Source organism: Tamandua tetradactyla, chromosome 21 (genome assembly GCF_023851605.1).
Source record: "Tamandua tetradactyla isolate mTamTet1 chromosome 21, mTamTet1.pri, whole genome shotgun sequence".
NCBI classification, from domain to species: Eukaryota; Metazoa; Chordata; class Mammalia; order Pilosa; family Myrmecophagidae; genus Tamandua; species Tamandua tetradactyla.
Window position 1 is genome coordinate 35613932 of NC_135347.1, and position 18021 is coordinate 35631952.

At 34.5% G+C, this 18021-nt stretch overlaps 1 protein-coding gene across 4 annotated transcripts in view; it reads left to right on the top strand.

Annotated features, from left to right (window-relative positions):
* The window catches only part of SKIC3 (SKI3 subunit of superkiller complex), a 116035-nt gene that overhangs the window by 44720 nt on the left and 53294 nt on the right, over window positions 1-18021 (top strand). For all 4 annotated transcript variants that reach the window (XR_013167067.1, XM_077139123.1, XM_077139125.1 and 1 more), the window contains exons 12-28: window positions 70-156; window positions 245-348; window positions 801-927; window positions 1552-1731; window positions 2051-2175; window positions 3120-3373; window positions 4354-4456; window positions 7064-7240; window positions 7331-7475; window positions 7667-7745; window positions 7838-7899; window positions 8032-8088; window positions 9492-9560; window positions 13218-13292; window positions 13930-14071; window positions 15265-15358; window positions 17423-17500. Coding sequence is in view for 3 of the 4 variants with exons in the window: in XM_077139123.1 (XP_076995238.1) it covers window positions 70-156; window positions 245-348; window positions 801-927; window positions 1552-1731; window positions 2051-2175; window positions 3120-3373; window positions 4354-4456; window positions 7064-7240; window positions 7331-7475; window positions 7667-7745; window positions 7838-7899; window positions 8032-8088; window positions 9492-9560; window positions 13218-13292; window positions 13930-14071; window positions 15265-15358; window positions 17423-17500 (1958 nt within the window). In the remaining variant the exon portion in view is untranslated. The remainder of the gene's footprint in view (window positions 1-69; window positions 157-244; window positions 349-800; window positions 928-1551; window positions 1732-2050; window positions 2176-3119; window positions 3374-4353; window positions 4457-7063; window positions 7241-7330; window positions 7476-7666; window positions 7746-7837; window positions 7900-8031; window positions 8089-9491; window positions 9561-13217; window positions 13293-13929; window positions 14072-15264; window positions 15359-17422; window positions 17501-18021) is intronic.

Sequence of the window (18021 nt, forward strand, 5' to 3'; positions counted from 1 at the left end):
TTAATTAAAGCAACCTTGCTGTATTGTGTTGAAGGAGATTTATAGCAATTCTTTGCAATTATTTTCTAGGTTTCTGATGCAAACAATATCCCAGGACTGCTCGTTCTCAGAAGCTTGGCCTATCTGAACAAAGGCTTATTAGACGAAGCTACAAAGGTTGGTTCTTTTATGCAAACTGATAATTTTTTTAAAGTTTTATGTTATTTTTATATGGATATATAATTCACATGTATCTACCTTATAGATTGCAGAAGATCTTCTCTCTTCTTACCCTGACCTAGCGGAAGCTCATGCCCTTGAGGCTTCGATTCATTTTACCAAAAAGAACTATCTCCAGGCAGAAAAATGGTAAGGATGTTTAGATTGGTCATAGATCTTGTTATATTTTATTTTATTATATTTCTCAAAAATTCAAAATGATTGGGCTCGATGAATATCCGGTTTTGTATAAATTTGATCTTTGTAAGCTTTAAGTCGTAGTATTTTTAAGAAATGTATTTACCATGTAGCACACAGTGACTATAAGAAGATTTCCATGATGGCTTTGAAATCTAATAAGCTGAGTAAGGATATATATGTGTCCTGAGCACTTTGTATAATGGTAGTTCTAAAAGGCTAATGTGAAACTCTTCAAAAAAATAATTTTTTCCTCAGTATAATCTAAATCTTAAAGTAAATGACTTGTTTCTGATTTGATATTCTTGAATCTCTCAAAGTTTGAGCATTCCAACTAGATGTCTTCTATTATATGTTTATATTTATATTTTTATATTCCTGTTTACTGTCTTTTGGTGACTTAGTTTTCAGAGGGCTCTCGAGAAAGATGCTGAAGTTGCTGAATATCATTACCAACTTGGGTTAACATATTGGTCCATGGGTGAAGAAACAAGAAACGATAAAACAAAGGCTCTGACCCACTTTCTAAAGGTAAACAAGTGCTAGTATCCACTTCTTATAATTCTAATTATAAAATCATAAATAATACTCATAGAAATTAGGTACACAAAGTTATTGTTTACTGGAATGTTTTTTGTGTTTCATTTCTCATTCATAAGGCTGTGAGAATATTATTTGGTTTTGAAGGAGGAAAATTAAAATGTAAAAGTTACTCATTTAATGAATATATTTCATAGAAAACTAGACATATTTATCTTTAGAAAAAATATTCTTTTTAGGTAACTTCCACTATAATATTATGGGCATATGAATCATATATACCTCTAGATGCTTAACAACTTTTATTTTTGTTTAACATCTAGAAATCTTACTTTCTTCCTTTCCCTCATAAAAGCAGATTAATGCACTAATAGCTTAAATTTCACATTTCTTTTAACGAAGAAGTACTATTTTTACACTTAAGCTTGCTTCCTGTAAGCAGTGGGTGCCAACTTCTGTGTCTCTCTTAAATCTTATAATGCTTTGGCATATTTTTGTATATGTAATAAAATTGCTCCTTTTGTTTTTCCTTTAATCTGTATATTTATTATGTTTAAAAGAGATCCATTCAAATAAACTTTAATATTCGTTTATTATCAATATTTATTTCCAAAGGCTGCAAGACTAGATACATATATGGGCAAAGTTTTCCGCTATTTAGGTCATTACTACAGAGATGTAGTGGGAGATAAAAACAGAGCCCGTGGATGTTACAGGAAAGCTTTTGAATTAGATGAAACTGATGCTGAATCTGGAGCTGCAGCAGTTGACCTAAGTGTGGAGCTTGAAGAGATGGTATGTGTAATCATTTAAATACCTTTTTTTAAATCCTGAATATACACGTAGAAATATTTTTGTATGTGTACATTTGAAAGTTATCATTTAAAAAATTTTCCTTTGTGATGCAATAGAAATATTTTTATCATTTTTGTCATTTACTCCATTGAGAAAGGGAGCTGATTTTCTTTTCATGGACAGGTATTACCCATCACATTGCTGAAACTGTAGTTTTTGTGTAGATCATTATAAGCTTAAAAAATCAGAAATGGTAAATATATATGTGTGTGTTGTAAAATATTCAACATTTTTTATGTTAGTCTTCTCTACTTATTAGGAAGCTGCCTTAGCTGTTCTAACAACAGTAACTCAGAAGGCAAGTGCTGGAACAGCAAAATGGGCCTGGCTTAGGCGAGGACTTTATTACTTGAAAGCTGGTCAGCATTCTCAAGCAGTGGCTGAGTAAGTCATCTTATTATATTTAAGTTCTGTTAGCCTAATGGTTCCTTAACTTAAAATTCATTTATACTCAAAATACAGTTTAAAAGTTGTCTTGTACTAGATTGTAATTGAGGGAAGAAATAGCAAAATGAATTCATGGTTAATTGGGGCTTATTACTTATCTCAAGGCACTGGAATTGCAAAGATGGATTAAATGATGGCTTCTTGTTGTGGAGATAGCTAGGCTAGTGAAATGAAGTCTTAATAATATATATGTAGTATATTCACAATAGAAATTTAGAAATGATAAAAGGCTAAGGTTCATATCTTCGTTGTTCTCTCACCTACATGCATTATTTTTGCTCAGGGGAGACATTTACCATTTGAAAAGCATTGGAGCAATTCATAGATGATCAATTTTAGTCATTTGGTTTCACCTGTACTTTAGAGTTAAATGAAATATATTTGAATCAAGATGAAGTTGTTTGCGATTTATATTAATTTCTAGAATTACTGGCATTTTGAGTTTTTTTAATGGACGAAAAATCTAAAGCATGCCTGTTATTCCTGATTTTTCATCTGTGATAGTCCTCTTTGTTAGAAGGATTGGTAATGGGGGTGTAAAGATGGTGACGAAGCAAACTATGATGTCTATCTGTTCTGGTAGGGTAGAAAATTAGAGTTCTGTTAGATTGTCAAGGAGAAGATATTCTAGTCAGCATACCCCTCCTCCCCCCCAAAAAACCCCCCAATATTTTTATATTATTCATTTCTGAAATTGGAATAAAAATTTCTTAGTATAAAAAAATGCAGATCATAAAAGGAACAGGTGTATCTGCTTCCAATAGCACTTTTATAAATTGAAAGAGTATGTGTGATTTAGTTTGTTATCTTTTTTATTGTTTTTCTTTCTGATGTGAAAGTTCTGTTACTATTAGTTCTCTTACTATTTCTTGGAATTTTAGTTTACAGGCAGCATTAAGGGCAGATCCAAAGGACTTCAATTGTTGGGAGTCTTTAGGAGAGGCATACTTAAGCAGAGGTGGCTATACAACAGCTTTGAAATCCTTCATGAAAGCGAGTGAGCTGAACCCAGAATCCATATACAGTGTGTTTAAGGTTGCAGCAATACAGCAAATCCTAGGCAAATATAAGGAGGCTATAGCTCAATATCAGCTGATAATTAAAAAGAAAGAAGATTATGTGCCTGCTTTGAAAGGTAATTTATTTTTAATAGCTTCCTTGACTTTTGTGATATTGAAGTATAAAATCTTTGAGTAAATTTCCTAAATGAATTGAGTGACTTGAGAAGGACTTCTTCAACCAACACTAAATGTTCGGTATGAACCTATTATGGTATAGCTTGTTACACAGATTCGAATATAAAAAGATCGTCTTGTTTCATAACAGCTAATACATAACAGTATAAGATTTAACTTTCAGACAAATAGTATTATAGTTATTAGGTCTAAAAGTAGATCTCTAAAAAATTTTTTCTCCTATATTTTAAATTTTGATATGTTTGCTTAATTTACATATCTTTGGAATATCTAAATTTTTTATGATTACATCTGATCATTTTTTTAAAAACCTAAATTCTGTTATATATGTTTTTCCCCCATTTCCATCTCCTTTTTAAAGAAACAGTTGAGGCTTAAGGCAGAAAAAGTGATATGTAACTTATGGTTCGGAAAAACATTCCTTTTCAATTTGTAAAAATATTTCTTAAAGGAAGAATATATATTTATTAAGTGTATTCTAGGCACTTTAGGAAATTATTATTCCATTTTATCTTTTTAGTATAGTTCGTTAAACAGATTCAAATATAAAATGATCGAATCTTGTTTCACAATAATTGATAAACAGTAATATGATAGAGAATAAGATTTAGGTAATATCCCCATTTTCAAAGCTCAGGTTTTAAGAGGTAAGTAACTTGAGCCAAAGTCAAGGATATGGTTATTAGGTTCCATATGTATGCTTTTAATCAATTTTGGTGCATGTTTACTCCAACAGAACCTTGCCATTTATATTCCTTACTAAAAATATGCAAAAAAAATGCCTTAAGAAAATTTTATAAAATACCATTTTTTTTGAGAGTGGTTTTAAGATAACACCAGTAATTTCATTTGAATTTTATTCTAAGTATTTCTTTTACTTTTATGTTTTAGTGATAACTACAAACTTATCTGATTTTAGGTTTAGGCGAATGCCATTTTATGATGGCAAAAGCTGCTCTAGTTGATTACCTTGATGGGAAAGCAGTAGACTACATAGAAAAAGCACTGGAATATTTTACATGGTTAGTATTTTTATTCATCATGGTCTTTTCCTTGTATTTTAATACAGCTAAATTTAGAAAATTGCTCTATCTATTAAATACAGCAATCATTATTCAGAATTTCAAACATAACGAATAACAGATGAGCCAATTCTATAACATAAATATTGTTTTTCCATTCTGGGAAAATTAGTATGGTCTGAGTACCTACATGTCAGATGCAGAGGGAAAGGTGGGAAGGTGGAAGCAGTCTGTGCTAATGGAGCTACAGCTCTGAAACCATGTGTTAACATCCTTCTTCAGGAGACCTGAAAGTGAGAGCATCTTTCTAATTGGAACAGATTAGGAAATAGGGTTTCAGGTGCACAATAAACTTTACTTTCAGTGTAATGTAAAATTTCGGGCCTATTTTAGAATTTTTAGTAGGGTTGAAGGTATTAAGGAATGAGCAATCTGTTTTAGTTCCTGGAAAGGAACTGTAGGAAAAAGTTGGCATTTATGAATAAGAAAGAAATCAATAAAATTTGAATAAATATGATATTTTATAGAACAGTAAAAGCATTGATTAGGGCAGAAGTATTATTTGTGGTCGATGACTTTAAAAAGTACACAAATTATACATATAGCTTAAATTTTTTTGTACTTAAACATCTCTTTCTTGTGTTTTCTTTCCTTTCTTTTCCTACCTGCCTCCTCTGTTTCCTATTTATCTGTTTGCTCCAGATTTGCTTTGTTTTGAATGTAAACCAAACATGAAATGAAAGCCTTAGCCTTTTTTTCCCACTGATATTTTGTCTTTTTCCTTTATTTCCTTCAAACAGTTGTACAAATTTATCTTTTTTATTATAACAGTGGTATAATCCCATATAAAAACTTTGTGAAATAGAGGAAAATATCCCTACTGTTTAGTCTTTTGGTGTGTTTTCTCTCATTCCTTTTCCACATTATCTACTTTATCTAGTTGTAGTCAAGGGGCACACACATTTTGGTATCCCACTGATTTTTACTGTTACTTTTCAAGTCTCATGTCTTTAGCTCATCACAAAGAGGACTAAATTGTGAAGAGGACATGCTTTGTTTGAACGGGTGTCTAAGAATAAATGTGAACCTTTGGGTGAGGCTACTTTAGCTACAAGTACCTTGGAAACTTTGCTCTGGATAGTGTGTAGCATTCACAGCCAATTATAAGGAGGTATATAAAACTTTTTATGATAATCTTCTGGTTTGTATTTACTTCTAGATTAGGAGTTAACATTACTACATTTTATTGAATTTACATAACATTACTACATTTTATTGAATTTACAGGGAGATAAGAGTTTAGGCTATTAAAATTGCCTGTTACTCTTATCTCTCTTTTCTGTTTTCAAGCTGTCAATTTTAGAAATGTTGCTAAGATATTTAGGCAGAGGAACTCCAAATAGTGTTGTCTTACCTCCTGATCCTGATAGTAGGCTTTCGGTCATGACTGCAGTAATTAATATTATATTTCAGGAAGATATCAGAAAATGATTTCTGGCTGGGCTCCATGAGTAGAAAGGGCTATGAAAAATGTTCCATCTGCTTGTCCATCTGCCAGTGACATAGCTGTTTGTGATAGCTTATTGCCTAGACTTGGCTTAAATGAAATGGCTGTGTTTTATTTATAAAATCTCAGGAAGGGAAAAATGAAGAGAAGTGTATAACTAAGATTTTCTCATCCTAGAAAGAAGTAGCCTCAATGAATATATTTAATATTTCTGTTTACTCTTTGAGTTTTTCCATTCAGTCTGTGCTTATTTACTTCAAGAAATGTGTTTTTCACATTTTCATATTTAGATTTTTGTTGTTCTTGTTTTCAGAGAATAAAAATCATTTGGCCCACCAAATGTATTTTTTTTTTTTTTTTTTTTTTTTTTTTTTTTAAAGGAAAGACAGAGAGAAGGAAGGAAGGATAGAAGGAAGGAAGAGAGGAAGAAAGGGAAACATCTTTTAAACATTTTCTTGTTTTATTGTATTTTGTTTCTCCGTTTTCGTTACATGGGCTGGGGCCGGGAATCGAACCGAGGTCCTCCGGCATAGCAGGCAAGCACTTTGCCCGCTGAGCCACCGCGGCCCGCCCACCAAATGTATTTTGATATATCTTTACTAGTCTTTCTTATTTGAGGGAAAGTCTGTGAAAGTAAGAACCTGAGTTTATAGTAATCAACTATAAAAGAGTTGCCAACCTAACTGCCTTATATACTTAAACAAATAAAAAGAGCATAGTTTTTAAAAATTCCATACTAAAGGTAAATTGTTCCTGGAAAACTTATTGATTTATTTATGTGATTTCTGCTACTCTAACAAAAATGATGTGTACCAAAGAAATGTCTGCAAAATTTCTGGCACTTAAAGCAGTCTCTTCCTCTCTTTTCCCTCCTCCAGCCCTTACTCCCTTTCTCTTTCTAATGTGTGTGTGTGTGTGTGTGTGATATGATATAATTCAATTAGGAAGAGGTAAATAAAACATTTACTGTGTTTCACTAAGAAGTAGCTCTTTATCAAGATCACATGTACAATTTTTCTGTTTTGATTGTTAGTAATAATCAGGGAGATAACTCCATGCTATTTGGCTATAACTTAGAAGAATTCACGTTGTCTTTTTAGGGCTCTGCAGTATCAAGCTGATGTATCTTGCCTTTGGAAGCTAGTTGGGGATGCATGCACCAGTCTGTATGCCGTCTTACCATCGAAAGTGAATATTAATGTTTTGGGAATACTTGTAGGCCAGAAAGAAGGAAAACAAGTACTGAAGAAAAATGAACTTCTCCATCTTGGAGGAAGGTAATTTATAAAGGTTGCCAGTTAATGACATTCACATTTAATTAGGACAATAGAACAAAACATTGAACATTCACTTTTATATTTCCATAGGTCTTATGGTCGTGCATTAAAACTGATGTCTACACCTAATACCTGGTGTGATCTTGGAATTAATTATTATCGCCAAGCACAACATCTAGCTGAATTAGACAACAATACGAATGAGCTTAAAGAGCTGCTGGAGAAATCTTTATATGTATGGTTTTGAGAACATTTTATAAACTTTAAAAATTTTAAACTTTTAAAATTTTATAAATAGAAAAGTACTTTTCTGAAAGATGCTTGTGATACATTAACTACTATGTTGTTTTACATAAATTTCATTTATCTTGATATGAATGTCAGTATTCCAAGAAATAAAATTGATCTAATACTGTTTCTTTTCAGTGTCTGAAAAAAGCAGTGAGACTAGACAGTAATAACCACTTATACTGGAATGCTCTTGGTGTGGTTTCTTGTTACAGGGGTAAGAACTGAATAACACTTACTTTGATATTTTTAGTGGATTACCTGTTTCAGGTAATAAAGTTCAGTTTTATCAAATTCTGTATTTTTCAGGTATTGGAAATTATGCTCTTGCTCAGCACTGTTTCATCAAATCAATCCAATCAGAACAAATTGTGAGTGTCTATGTGTCCATTTATGATAAAATACTTCAAAATTTAGTTGTTACTAATTTTCTGAGGCTTCCGAGTAAACAAAGGTCTAATTTGTTTTTGTTTGTTTTTTTTTTTTTGTAATATGCTGTTTAGAATGCTGTTGCATGGACCAACTTGGGAGTGTTATACCTTGCAAATGAAAGGATTGAGGTAAATGTGTTGTCTGTTTAGCTTATTAAACGTAAAGAATGTTTTCTGTTTATGATCTCTTCATCATAGCTTCACTCCTTGTAGAGAAATACTTGTACAGTATTATCTTTTAGTATGCTCTTCAGTGTGCTAGTTAACTGATGACATTAAATTTGTTATGTTGAATGATTAATAGTTATTTTCCTTATCTGTTCCACTCAAAAAAATTCTGGCTTTATACTCTCGGTATCTCATTTAGAGATTAAAAAAATTATATCGAGAATTGTTTGGGGAAGTTTTTCTTTTTTTCTGTACACATGTAAGAAAAACTATCTCAGCTGTGGTCAGGGTAGAGTGGCTAAAATAAGGAAGCTAACTAGTAACAACATTCTAGCAGTTTAAATTTAACCTTTGCTAAGGTGATTTCAATTTTAGCTTTAGAGGATATTAATCCCTTTAAATACTGTAATACAGTTTGTTGTTCTTGAGCTGTTAACATCGGGGAATTAGAACTGAAGTAACTAGGAGCATGTTTATAGTCATTTTTGGAATATCCACAAGTCTATGGATAATAGCATGTCTATACTGTGCTATGTTTTAGCTAATATATTGACTCTCATACTTTTAAAAAAGCTTCAGCAGTATTTTCAAGGATACATGAAGTCAGTGCAAAGAAGACTGGCTTTGGAAGATTATAAATAGATTCAGATTAAATATTAATTTGAGTTTTGAAATATGTGAAAATTAAAAAAAAATTCAACAAAGCAAACGTGATTGCTAATAAACTATGAATGTGGTTTTATGGATAGCAGAATTCAAATGTTGTCCATTTCTATTACTTTTTAATAGAAAAAACAAGACTGTTTCCTACCACTCATAGACTATTGAGAAAATTTTAAGCATCATATAATAATTTTTTCTAGCAGAAGAAAGAACATACAAGTTAATGTGTTCAAATGAGGTACCTTCAAAGTTTCTTGATTGTTCTTGGTTGTTTAGTGCAGATTTATATTGTTGACTACTCTTAGAAATTTCTTCCAATAGCAGGTGCATGGCTCATATTTCATTGGTTATAGTTGTTCTTAACTTCCGTGTTATTTTAAACTGAAGAGAGGAAAATAGATATAGCCTTGTTTAATCACTGTGTTCAAACCTTGGGTCCATCAAATGGTTGGTTGAATGGTTAAAAGTTCTGCAGATTATGAAATAGACATCTATATTGCCCTTTTGCTAGGAACCAGATTTCCTAGTTCTGTAGAGAAAACTTTTGCATCCAGGAAGGCTGTGAGACTATGTAGCTAAAACTGCTTTAAGCATGGTTTAAACATAATTAATGTTTAAGCTTATGTTTTTAAGCATACGCAATTTAATAGCAAGTTTATAAAATGACTTGATGTATTATTTTTTCTTGCCTTTTTTTCTAGCAAGCTCATGAAGCTTTCAAAATGGCTCAATCCCTTGATCCATCTTATTTAATGTGCTGGATTGGACAAGTAAGATATATAACTTAGTTATTAATACATCTATTGATAAGATGTTAATATAAATAACAATGATTATAAATGGTAATAGATAGCATTTGAAGCTTACTTTATGCCAATCACTGTGCTACACTCTTTTTGTACATTATTTCAGTTAATCTTTCATCAGTCTTTTCAGATGGTAGTTGTTGTTATACCCTAGATATGTAGATTCAGTCTCAGAGATATTAAGTATCATGTCTAAGGCCACACAGCATGTAATGATTAGGTTTTTATTTTTGGCGTGTGCAGGCTCTGGGAATCAATCCCAGGTCTCCTGCATTGTGAGCAAGAATTCTACCCCTGAGCTACCTATGTACCACAATGATTAGGGATTTTTTTTTTTTCATGGGCAGGCACTGGAAATTGAACCCGGGTCTCTAGCATGGCAGGTGAGAATTCTGCCTGCTGAGCCACTGTGGCCCACCCAATGATTAGGTTTTGAGTTGGGCTTTTTTGGCATTACTGTGCTTAAAAATTAAATCCAGAACTTTGATGTTCAATGCATATTTACAAATAAAAGATCATTTTGGTTATGTTTTCTTATTTTCTGTAAAATCTTCCTGTTTGGCTTGGCACTTGTTTATGAGGGTTCCCTCCAAGTGTCTGGATATTTGGCTTCTGGACTGAGTTCTGCCACTGACTTGTTTTATTTTCACCTTCACATCTTTGAGTTTCCTCACTTGAAAAAAGAAAGAGATTGGACTGAGTGGCCTCCAGGCCACTTGTTTGGTTGAGAAATTATACTGAATTAGTAATTGGTAGATTAGTTTGGTTAATAGAGTGGTAAGAGCATCACCCAGATCAGAAAATCATTATCACGGTTTAGATATCTTTCATTATACCCTTGACTCTTAAGTCTAATATTAGTTATTTGGTGAAACAAGCAATTAATTATGGTAGCATCTTGGAACATTAGCATTACTGTGCTAATCTCTATGTCAATTATTGGGTCCAGAGGCCCCAAGAATTTGCATTTCTTACTACTCCAAAGTGGTGATGATGCTACTTCTCCAGGAATCTCATTTTGAGTAGTACTGGTCTAGGTTAGTAGTGCTTAGATGCTTATCAGAATAACCTATGTAGTTTTTTATGTTAAATTATTTTTTTTCTTAAAAATTTATTTCAGAAAGTAACTAGTAGGTTTAAGTAAATGGGTAATAATAGAAGTGAGACTTAATCAGTTGATAATATTAGAAAAATATGATAAAATTCCTCTGTGAAGCCACCTGCCCTCGACTTTTCTTTGTAGAAAGATTTTTGATGACTGATCAAATTTCTTTACTTGTGATTGGTTTATTGATATCTATTTCCTCGTGAGTCAGTATAGCTTATTTATGTGTTTCCAGAAATTTGTCCATTTGATCTAAGTTGTCTACTTTGTTCATAGTATCCTCTTATGATTATTTTATTTCTTCAATATCTAAAGCTTTGTGTTTATGGGATGGGTGTGGACAAGGATGCATGCACAGCAGTGTGGGGAAAGGTTGCAACATAGGTAGATCATGGATGCTGTGATGGTGCCTGTGATCCTGGGGTGCAGGGTTGTGGAGGTGAAGTGCAGGAACTCTGGTGGTGGGGTACAGTCAGGCAGGCCTTGGAGTGCAGGAGCAGGGTGTAGCATGGGGGACACAGAGGTAAGGCTTTGTGGGAGGCTGAGCAGATGCACAGAGGCTGGTGGGCAGGCAGTATATGGGTGGGCATGTAGAGCATTGGGGCTGTGGGTATCAGGGTGTGGGGTAGTTGGCACAGAGGCTGAGGCACAAACAGGGCAGAGCACCAGTGTGTCCTTGAGCTGGAAATGGGGTCCAAGAGGGCCCAGGATGTGGACGGTGAGTATGTAGGGGTGGGGTACAGGTCATGGGGGTTGTGGGATGTGGGTCAGGGACTGGGAATGTTGGGTGGACAAGGGCCCTGGCATGGGTACGCAGGTGTGGGAGGTTGGAACAGGGGTGCACACATGTGTAAGGTGGGGCTATGTAGCACAGAGGCACACATGAGTATCTGCCAGGAGTTGTGGAGCAAAGGTGTGCGCATGTGTGGGACAAGGGATTGGGGTGCAGGGGTCAGGAGGTTGGTGCACAGATGTGTGGGCACCAGGCAGGGAGGGTGTGACTGTGCATGTGCAGGGTGTCTGTGGGGTGTGACCCTGATGTGCCTGAGTCTAGGGGACAAAGCCCTGGTGTACACATGCGCAGAGCTTAGGGGCATTGGGCCAGGGTTGCACTGCATGGGCTAGGGATGGGTGTGGCTGGATATGCAGGTCCGCATTTACCCAGAGCTGGGGGGTGTGGGGGTGCACTGGTGGATGTATTATATCTGGGAGGGCCTTAGACTGATGTACATGGGTGAAGAGCTCAGGGTGGGTGGGGTTGCTGGACTAAATGGGATGGGGGCGGGTGTGGCCCAGGTGTAAAGGTGAGAGCGTACAGCCTGGATACACCAGCAATGGCCTGCAGGGGGCAGGGAGGGGTAAGTGGGGGGTGGAGGTGCTGGGCGCTGGTCTCAGGAGGGGCAGGGCAGAATATGTGCTTGCGTGGGAGAGGTGGGGCAGGCTGGGGCAGGAGGAGGTCGTCAGGGCAGGTGCGCTTGGATCATGGTGGGCAGGTTGGGTGATGTGTGTTGGGTGTGGGGTAGTCGGGTGGGGGCATTGCACGTTTGCATTCAAGGAATGTGGCTTCATTTTTTTTCTATTTTCTATTCCCTGTCTTCCTGTCTCTGCATTCCTGAGGGCTCTGGGCTTCTGAAAGGGGTACATTAGGCTGTTTGCAGTAGCTGGATGGTCTCCAGTTCTCAACATCTGAATTCTTCAACTTTTGTAACTAGGGCTTCCCTATGTGGTGTAGAAGACCTTCCCAGGTCACTTAAGCTTTCCCGGTCACCTTTCTGTCCCTTGTCTAGCTGTTCTTTGGAGCAAGAGTGAACTCGACCTATCCTATTCCACTATCTTCCTGGAACCTAGAAATGTATGATAACTTAAAAAACCTGATTTCTTAGGAAATGTAGCTGAGCTTAAAAGAAATTTTAACCTATCATACATGTACTCTTATAAAACCAAATGCATAGGTAAAATATTTAAAGTCCAAGAAAGTTTTAAAAAAGTGTTGTATGGTTGAGACTTTACCCTAGACCTGGAAACTAAGTACAGAGGGATGGGGACCTCCTGCTTTAAAAGCTCCCCCAAGTGATTCTGAGATGGTCCTGCAATTAAGAACCCCTAACTCCAGACAAATCCAATATGAATAGATCAGAGGTGTAAGGGAAGGGAGAAGGCAGCACAGCCTTATCAGTGTTCAGAATTTTATGTGGATTATTCCTTCATAGCCTAGTTGCAGATGGACATCTGGAAACATGAAAACGTTTGTCAGCTTAAGTGCCAATTTAGCAATCATTCTGGTCCTTTGAACCATGGCAATATGGTAGCCAAGATTGTAAAATAAATTTACTTTTCTTTAAAGCAGTGACTAGTAAACCTTTTAGTTTTCCACAATTTTGTTTATTATTTTCCTTTTTTTGGGGGGGTACATGGTCTGGGAATCGAACCCAGGTCTCCCACATGGAAGGTGAGCATTCTGCCACTGTTTTCCTTTTAAGCACATTAAGAGCCTCTTTTTCCTTTTTTTTCCCTAGGCTCTTATTGCTGAGACAGTTGGAAGTTATGATACCATGGATCTCTTCAGGCACACTACAGAACTCAATATACATGTAAGAATTTGAGAGAGGATTCATTAATGAGTAGTGTATTATCCTTGTTAAGAAAATGAGTAAGTAGAGATAAAAGATACTAATGGCAGCAGTTGTCTCTATTCTCTGTTCTTTCTTAAAAACAAATGAGCTGTCTTGAATTTAAAAAAAACTTCTAGTTTAAACAACCTGTCAGATTTCAAGAGCTGATGAAGAATTGACATTGGGATTTAGTAAATGAAATAGCAGTCATGTGGAATAGAAACTGAGACTCTTGGAAAAAAATAAAGGCTAGACTTGATTGACATTTCAAGATTATTTATGAAAATATTTGTAATTCTTTTGTTTAGCCGTTTAGTTTCATATGCTTATTGATGAAGGCGGATGTTGCTGAAAAGGGGAAAAACCAGCCTATCAGTCAGGGCTCTGTTTTCTGTATTGTATTTTCCCATTTGATTCTTCTACCTAGGATTTGAGCAAGTGATTTAAATATATTCTTAGGTGTATTATCATAGTGATTTTTCATTTAAAGACACTTAACGTTGACTCAAGACTAAGATGTGATATTCATTGTTTTGAAATAGATTGTTTCATTTATTAATTTTTGTTGGCATATTTATTACCCCATGTCTACATGTTAACTTTGACTTTTTTAAAGACTGAAGGAGCAATAGGTTATGCATATTGGGTGTGTACGACATTGCAAGATAAAAGCAACAGAGAAACAGAGCTCTACCAGTACAACATTCTCCAGATGAATGCTATTCCAGCAGCACAACTTGTTTTGAATAAATACATAGGTAAGGTACCTATTATTTTGGCAAGATATTTGCATGACTATTGAAATAATTTGAAAACTTTTCTACATTAATTAGTTCCAAATTAAATATTAGTATTTTATAATAAATGAATTTGGCTCATATTCCCTTCCCCACCCCCCACCATTGCCTGGCAATCTACTTTTTAAACTTTAGTAAGGACTTTTGAAGGATGGTGAAAATTGCGTGGTACCTAATGATTTAAGACAAAAATGATCTCCTAGGAGACTCCTTGTTGAATGGAAAGCATTTTAGAGCCTATGAAGCATGAACTGTTGCTATTCTAGCTCTGCCATTTACTTTCTCTGCAGTCTTGGAGCAAATATTTTATGTCCTTTAACTTCTGTTTACTTCTTGGAAAGAGGAGGTAATAATAATAACAGGTTGAAGTGTTAGTTGGGAGAATTAAATGAGATGATATACATGAAGTGCCAAGTAGCACTTTTGATCTCCCCCTTTTGCACCTGTTTTTACTTTAAGATATTCAAAGTATATGTTTAGGCTTATAATTTGGTGACTTTGGGGATTTTCTAAAGAATAACTTAGTGATTTTCATCTTATGTTTTGATACTAGAAGCTAATCATCTTATAGAATATGATTACACTGTACTTTGTTAACAATTTAAGGGATTTGAAGGTAATACTACTTTTAATTAGATCAGATGTGTTTCTCTTTCTTCACGTACCTTAGGAGATATGTCTTTTTATTTTAAATTTAAAAATACATGAAATTTATAATACATTGAAAGTACCCAAATCATCTTACTGAGTTAATTGTTTTTTAAACATAGATATTAGAACAGAGTCACAAGAGAAATTGTTGCTAAATTTAAGTGATTTACCACGGATCTGAATTTCCATCTACAACTCAAGACAGGCTTTAACACAAACTAGAATTTCTGATTAATATACCTTTGGGAATAAAAATGTTTAAACTTTAAAACATAAGGTGAAACCATATATAACTATTAAATATTATTCAATAATTTAAAAGAGTTCTAAAATAATTACTGGCATTTTGTATTCAAGATAAATTAACCCACTATCCTTAACAGTGCCAGTCTGCTTTAGAAGTAGTCTGGTGTTGAAGATATTGAAAAATTGAAAATAAAACTGACATTTTATGAATGCAGTCAGTATGCACATGTAAAGTAAAGGTATTTCTGGATTTCCAGAAAGGATTCAGAATTATGCTCCAGCTTTCATAATGTTGGGTTACTTAAATGAACATCTACAACTGAAAAAGGAAGCAGCAGATGCATACCAAAGGTAAACTATACATTTATTTGAAATTCTCAGTTCTTTTTTATCAATTGACATTTTTTATATAGTCTCAGTCTCACAAAGAAGTTACTAAATGAATGTTCTGACTCCTTTCCCGATTTTTCATTATGTATATTGCATCTACAAAGGTGAAAATTTTTCAGCTATATTTTGATTCTTATTCAAGCTAAACAGAAAGGAAAGAAATACATCTGTTCAATCAGAGAAGAAATGAGAATACTATGATGTATTTGCTGAATTGCTTTGTACCTGCAGTGTCCTTGGCACTAGTAATTTAGGAACAAATTAGAACCGACATGGGCCCTGTTCTCATGGAGCTTACATTCTGGGGGAGCGAGTGTGGGGGAGGACAGGGTGAGGGGTGCATAATGAGCTAATAAACAGCTGAAAGAAAATCAAAGGGTAAAAGGGTAGAGTGTGCAGGGGTGGAAAGTGACATTTTAAATAGGTTTAAGAGGGTTAGGTTTACTAAGGAGGTAGTTGAGACCTGACTTGGAATGAAGTGCAGCCACAAGCTACTTGGTTATCAGGGGAAGATCATTCCAGATAAAAGAATTGCAAGGGTGATGCTTTGAGGCAAGAGTGGACTTGGTGTGTTTAAGAAACAAGAAAAACAGTGTGTAGGATTGGACTACGATTAGAAAGAGTGCTAGAAAATGAAATCAACTTTTTTATTCTGTATAGATTAATTGATTGGTGAATAAGAAAGTAATGTGATCCCATGAGTAACTACTAAGTGAAAAGTTAAAATATCTGATTGCTTAACTTCTAAGGCATAGCACTGCCCCAAATCTAAGGAAATAAGATGTTTAAAAGAAGCCTTAGCTGGGTAAAAAGTATTTGCAGAATTCTAAATGTTTTGTTATATCCTTTTATGGATTTATCTGCAGTTCAAAAGAATAATCACTAGATGGTACCAGAGGCTGTATAATCAAGAAGTTATTTTTCTAGGTATATATGGAAAGAGGCTTGTGAAAAAACATAATTTTATTTCTTTCAAGCTGTATAAATATTGTAGAATACAGCAGTGAGCAAGGTTCTTTTTTTTTTCTTTTGCATGGGCAGGCCCTGGGAATCGAACCCGGAAGTAAGCAAGGTTTTTAAACAGAAAACTAGACAGCTTTATGGTGCTTGCTACTTTTTTGTACATATTATTGTAATTGCAGATACTGTGACTATAACAGAGGTTATACCTATGACTCAAAATGAATCTCCACAGTCACTTGGATATGTACCACTCTTTCTTAACTGATCACTATTACTGATTTCTGCCTTAAACAAGTGTTTGAGGCTTAAAACCATAAATTAGGTATAAATCTAACCACACATTGTATAATCTTTAATCTCTGTAATACTGTCTTTTAGACTTGTCAGACAAATTTTTATTTTCCTATAGCATGAGGGGAATAAAAAGCCTTTCTTGGCTGTTTCTCTGTGGTTAAACATAACCCTATTAACAGAAAACAAAATAAAAATAAAAAATCTTACTAAATATCTAACTTCTTTTAGTTGTTAAGACCTTTTCCTTTCTTGCTGAAAAAGGACTGAACATAGGAAGGAAATATGGGCTTGTCCATATTCCTATGTTTTTTTCCCTTCTTTAAGCTCCATATTGCTTAAATATTTTTCTTTATATAACTGGCAGGGCCATAGGAAAACAGTCAATTTCCTGTCTTCCTAACCCAAACTACTAGTATATAAATATTGTTAAAGAGTATTTGCAGTTAACTCTATGTATAGTAAAGCTTAAAACAGTGACATGGTAGTTTCTCATCTTTAGATGAAAAGTTTTGGCATATTTAAAACTTAAATACGGTAAATTATTTGGCTTAGTAAGTGGGAAGTTTTTTTTAATTAAAATTATTTTCTTAACAGTCTAAAATCTAAGTATATTTAAGTGCTTTTGTGGTACTAACTTAAAGTATGAATAAATCAAGTCAATGTTAAAATTCAGTGAAGAGGGAAAAAAACATAAATTCAGCTAAGGAGGAAGATTAAAAGACTGCTGTTGCACATAGATAATTTAAAATACCTGTCCTTTTTTTTAAGGGCAATTTTGTTGTTACAAACTGCAGAAGATCAAGATGCTTGTAATGTTACAATGAGAAATTATGGCAGATTGTTATGGTAAGCTATTTTTTTCCCCATCAAAATTCTGTTATATTTTTCTGGTGATAGCTATGGGACTGGTGAGATTGTGAACAGTTTCGAGAGTAGTGGAACATGTAGATGAGTAGGCTGATGACATCCCCCAAGGATACTTAATACCCATAATACCAGGCTGTGTTAACAGTTTATTGTACCTCTAACGATACCTAACCTCAGTGTGTTTTGTAAAAAGCAGGTTTAGATTTAGGACTAATGGTTTGTGGAAGAGACAAGAGAACATTTAAAAGAGAAGCAGTTGCTGTCTCTAATAAAAGAAGCTTAGTTAATTGGAAGAGGAATTGGATTTATCTATTTTGCTGTTAGTCTTAAACTAGGGTTGAATGTTAGGGATCCAGAACTCCTGTGGAATTGTACACAAAAATTTTGAGGTGTGTGCATCTGGCTCCTAACAAGATGGAAAAAAAAGGTAAAGGCCAATTATTTTTATTGGGTGGAACTAGAGCAGAGAATGGATGTGTTATGAGAGGAAGGTTTTGGTT